The sequence below is a fragment of the Sycon ciliatum genome, chromosome 8 (genome assembly GCF_964019385.1).
Source record: "Sycon ciliatum chromosome 8, ocSycCili1.1, whole genome shotgun sequence".
Lineage (NCBI taxonomy): Eukaryota > Metazoa > Porifera > Calcarea > Leucosolenida > Sycettidae > Sycon > Sycon ciliatum.
The window spans coordinates 23,103,961-23,108,535 of record NC_088650.1 but is presented as its reverse complement, the minus strand read 5'-3'; the positions used below and the strand labels follow the sequence as shown (position 1 = coordinate 23,108,535).

The 4,575-nt window shown below is 54.6% G+C and overlaps 1 protein-coding gene across 1 annotated transcript in view; it reads right to left on the bottom strand.

Annotated features, from left to right (window-relative positions):
• Nucleotides 1-569: 569 nt before the first annotated feature.
• The window catches only part of LOC135823638 (uncharacterized), a 4,233-nt gene continuing 227 nt past the window's right edge, over nt 570-4,575 (bottom strand). Inside the window, exon 1 of the mRNA XM_065336486.1 lies at nt 570-4,575. This exon is cut by the window's right edge and continues 227 nt beyond it. Within this exon, the coding sequence (XP_065192558.1) occupies nt 570-4,575 (4,006 nt within the window).

Below are 4,575 nucleotides of genomic sequence, written 5' to 3'. Positions count from 1 at the left end.
TACCTTTCAGAAAGTTGTCAGAGTGACAACAACCGGAATCCTGCTCAGTAAGGTATCTAGAGTAGACGTGGCCAATAAAATTGCGGTGCCCAAAAGTCGGAACGAGATTTTTCTAGGAGGCCTTTTTTCAGGATTGGCCCACGGACTAAAGAAGAAACAGTTCGAAGCTAGAATCAATGTCCGTGTTTCTTAGAATCAATCATGGAGAAAGCTAACTAAGAGTAACTACCTCTGTCACGCAAGACCGGACCTAAACACCTACGAAGTAAGAATTGATGTGTTACGAGAAATACGTGTAGTGAAATAAATTGGTGTGCATTGCATCGTGACACAACTTGCCAAGCTGCATGTACGTGATTGTAAATGTACAAACAACATGCAACGTCGTAGTAAGCACAATCGTAACTCGTGAATTCCTTGTTGTTGACTCAAGGCAAGCAGTACCTCGTGTACACGCTGACAACGACGAACGAATTGATTAGACTCTGATAATAAATACTAATAATATGAAAGAACAACAAAACGTAAATGTCACCTACGATTACACAACACCTCTCCCCCAGGTGAATTTACAAGGAGAGGCGAACAGGGGGGCGAATCGAAGCACGATCGCGCAACCCATAACCATGCTGAACGACAGGAATAGGCCAATCTAGACTGACTAGCGATTCTTCCTCCTCGGGCAACTCAGCAACAACAGGAGCTGGAACATTAAGAACAGCAGGCTCACGAACGGGAACAGACTTCAACAGGGCGACATTGACAGTCTTGTCTCGACGACCAGGCTTCGAAATACTAACAGTGGAGGGTGAAACAACAGACTGTACAACCCAACCGTCCTCAAAAGCAGACTGACGTTTCTGGTGACGGTCAGGACGCAACAACAGGACACAATCACCAACCTGGTAAGGGCACGGTTGGACGGGCTCGATAAAGTCTGTTCGGGACAAAGCATCATCCACCAAATCTCGAATGCGTGCTGAACGAGCAGACAGGGTATCCACCCAATGACTCGCCGAGTACAGCAATGGCTCGGATGCAATTAACAGATGAGGTGGCTGCCAACCAACCATAGCTTGCATGGGCGACAGACCAGTTGCACTATGGGGGCGATTACGGTAGCAGTACAAGAGCATATCAAGGTCCAACAGCCAATCACCAGTGGACGAATCTAAAACCTTGCGCATCAGCCCGAGCACAGTGCGATTCATGCGCTCCGCAGACCCTTGTGATTGCGGGTGACGCACAGCACCAGTACGAACAGTAACACCCATAACCGAAAACAGGGAAGACACAACGGCATTGCAAAATTCCGTACCATTATCCGTACGAACACTATCTGGTGCACCCCAGACCTGACACATCCGCACAAAAGCAGCAGCAACAGAAGCAGCATCATGGCGCTGTAGCGGAGCAATTTCAACCCACTTGGTGAAAGTGTCAACACACACCAAGACACAATGAAAGGGGGAACCATTACTCGAGCCAAGCTCTAGAACATCTAACACCACCTCACCCCATGGGCGACCAGAAATAGCATGACGCGAAGCAGCAACAGACGGACCACGACGAGGGTTAGCAGCACTGCATTGCAAACACTGAGACACAAAACTCTGACACACAGACGCAAGACCAGGAAAGAAGCAGCACTGACGCAACATATAGTACATCTTCTCCCAAGAGCCATGACCAGACACTTCATGAGCATTAGAAACCACAGCAGAGACTAACGCAGCAGGCACAACAGGAACTATCACAATGCCATCAACAGGCGATTTGACAGACCGATACAATACACCATCATCAAGCAACAACTGCGTACGAACATTACGGTACTCACTGGGTAGTGGCTGATCATGTTGAAGGCCACTGATGACGGACTGTAGCGTAGCGTCATCGGCCTGAGCTGCGGTAATGTCGGTCAAACGAAGTGCACACGGCAGGTGGACACTTGGCGCAGCGGCGACACACTCATCCGGATCAGCAGCAGGCGGCTGCTCAGGAACATCAGGCGGCTGCTCAGCACGCTGCAACAACGACTTGGCACGCTGATTCCACAAATCCGGAACACGGGTGAGAACGTCGGCACGGTTCTCTGCACTGGGCACCCACTCGATTCGTGCACGTAAACCAGTTACATCGAGTAGATCAGCAAGGACCTGGAGACGCCGTTGAATAAGAACATCATTCAATCCCTTAGTCCGCACTCGCTGGGCATTGGTGAACACTTGGTCCAACCAGGCAGCGACTGTCTTGGAGTCGGTTTTGACCAGCAAATCCCGCACATTCCATGACACTGCAAGCTTGACGCCCTTGATGGCCGCGTCCAACTCAGCCACGTTGATGTGGCGACGATCGCTGACTTGGCGCATCCACGTGCCATCTTCAACCACGTCACCCCCGATCTCCAACGACGCACCGAGGGCAAGGTCCGAAGCATCGCACCACACAGTAGCAGAACTGGTCAGATCAGCATGCCATACACCACACACCGGATCATGATTGTGGAGCCTTTGCTGCAGGTCAACACATATCTGCAGCAACTCAGGTGACACCGTGTCGTCCCAGCCGCAACTCTCTAGGCACGCCAAACGTTTCGCCATACTGCACGCGGGCCGCAGCCAACCAACGACGGGGTAATGGCTGGTGAGACGCCCACACCACTGAAACACCTTGCGCTTGGTGAGTGGCTCATCAAACGCTGTCTTGACTCCGTCACGGCGGCGCCACTCAGTACGGCCATCTGGCGGCGTTGACAACTGCAAGCCGAGAACACGAGAGGTAGGCATTGGTTCCGCCGGCTTGGTCTCCAGCCCATAGCTAGCCAGGCGCGCTGTCACCGTCTCTGTCAGGGCAACAGGTACACGAACGTCGTCAATATAGTTGTCGACGTCATCAAACTCTCGAGTCACCCAGCGCACAATGATGTCCATAAATTTCGGCGCAATGTTCAGGCCGAATCCCATCCGCGTCATGACGTAAGAGCGACCTCGCCATACCACGACCTGGTAGCGCAGCAGATCAGGGTGAACACGAACTTGAAGGTATGCCTTCTTCAGATCAACCAGGACATAACCATCAGGGCCCTTGACGCGCCACGACCGCAGCGTCTCGGCACATGCTGGGGCGTCTAGACCAGGACTTGAGATCAGTCGTTCGTTCAGTAGCCGGTAGTCCAGACACGGACGGACAGGTGTGCTGGCCTTGTGCGGCTGGCTGACTGCCAACAACGGCAAGACGCATTCCGGAGCACCATGAACAGCCTCGTCGTGAGGCACCATCCACCCAGCATCGATCCAGCCCTGGATCTCTGCACCAAACTTGCGCTCTTCCTCGTCTGTCAGTTTGGAGCGGGAATACTCGCCGATCCCGTGGCCGACTGGTGCATGCGGTGGCTTGCCATCTCGCCATTGCCAGTTGAGGGTCCAGCAACGCTGCGTGGCGTCCCAACGTACTGACCCATCGTCGGACGTCAGGATGATGTCGTCCCCGTCGGTCTGACAGCTGACATGCCGCAGTGGAACGTCGGCCACACTAGCTGTCACGTCGGCATGCTGGCCGAGCGTCACGCAGCACAAGCTGCCATCGTCATCGTAGCGCAGGTGCAGACCCCCACACTGCGCAATAGTGTCAGACCCGAGCAGAACATCAGTGCCGACCACAGACAGACTGGGAACGACGAGAACCTCCATGGCGACAGCGGGGATACTGACACAATCATCTTCCCGGACGAACTTCAACCGCGCACTGCCCAGGATACGCAAGGGTTGGCCATCCAGCGCCACCACTGGTTGGCCCGTGTGGGCCGTCACAGGAGTCCCGAGCTGGTCGACAAGTGCTGACGTCACCAACGTCCGGGTAGAACCAGTGTCTATGACGGACCGCACACGGACTCCCGATGCAGTGTCACAGGACACATCAACAAAGACCTTTGGCAATCCCGGCCGTGCCAAATTCGCCATGCACAGGCACCTGTCAGACTGCACTGGCTCTGCAGCTGCTGCCGAGGACTGTGCCAAAGAGGCGAGGAACTTGCGGCGCAACCGACAGTCCCTCTTCATGTGGCCCTCTTGATCGCAAAAGAAGCACATAAGCGGTCTCTGCTCCTTGGGCGGAGGGCGTGGCTTCTCATTGCCCCTCTGCTGCCGTCCGCCCTTCTGGTACCGGCGATGTGGACAGTTGCGCTGGACGTGCCCCACCTCATTGCAGTTGAAGCACAACACACTGGATTGGCGAAGTTCCGGAGCAGCAGCGGCAACAGCTCCCGATACACTGGCACGCTTGCGGCAGGAGTCGTCCGTAGATCGCAGAGCACGGACTTTGGCGACGCACTTAGTGACAGTCAGGTCTGACTCCGTGCTCGCCATGCGCACCTGCCGTCCATAGTCCAAGGACAGGCCATCCAACAATTGCTCGAGCAACACCATATCCTTGTCGTCGGCACATGTGTGGCCAGACAGCGCCAATAAGCGCTTCAGGTCGGTGACGTAGGTATCCACGGGCTCATCGTCCCGGAGCGTCCGCGCTTTAAATTGGCGGAACGCATCCGCCGGGGTCATGGTGTAAGCAGACTCC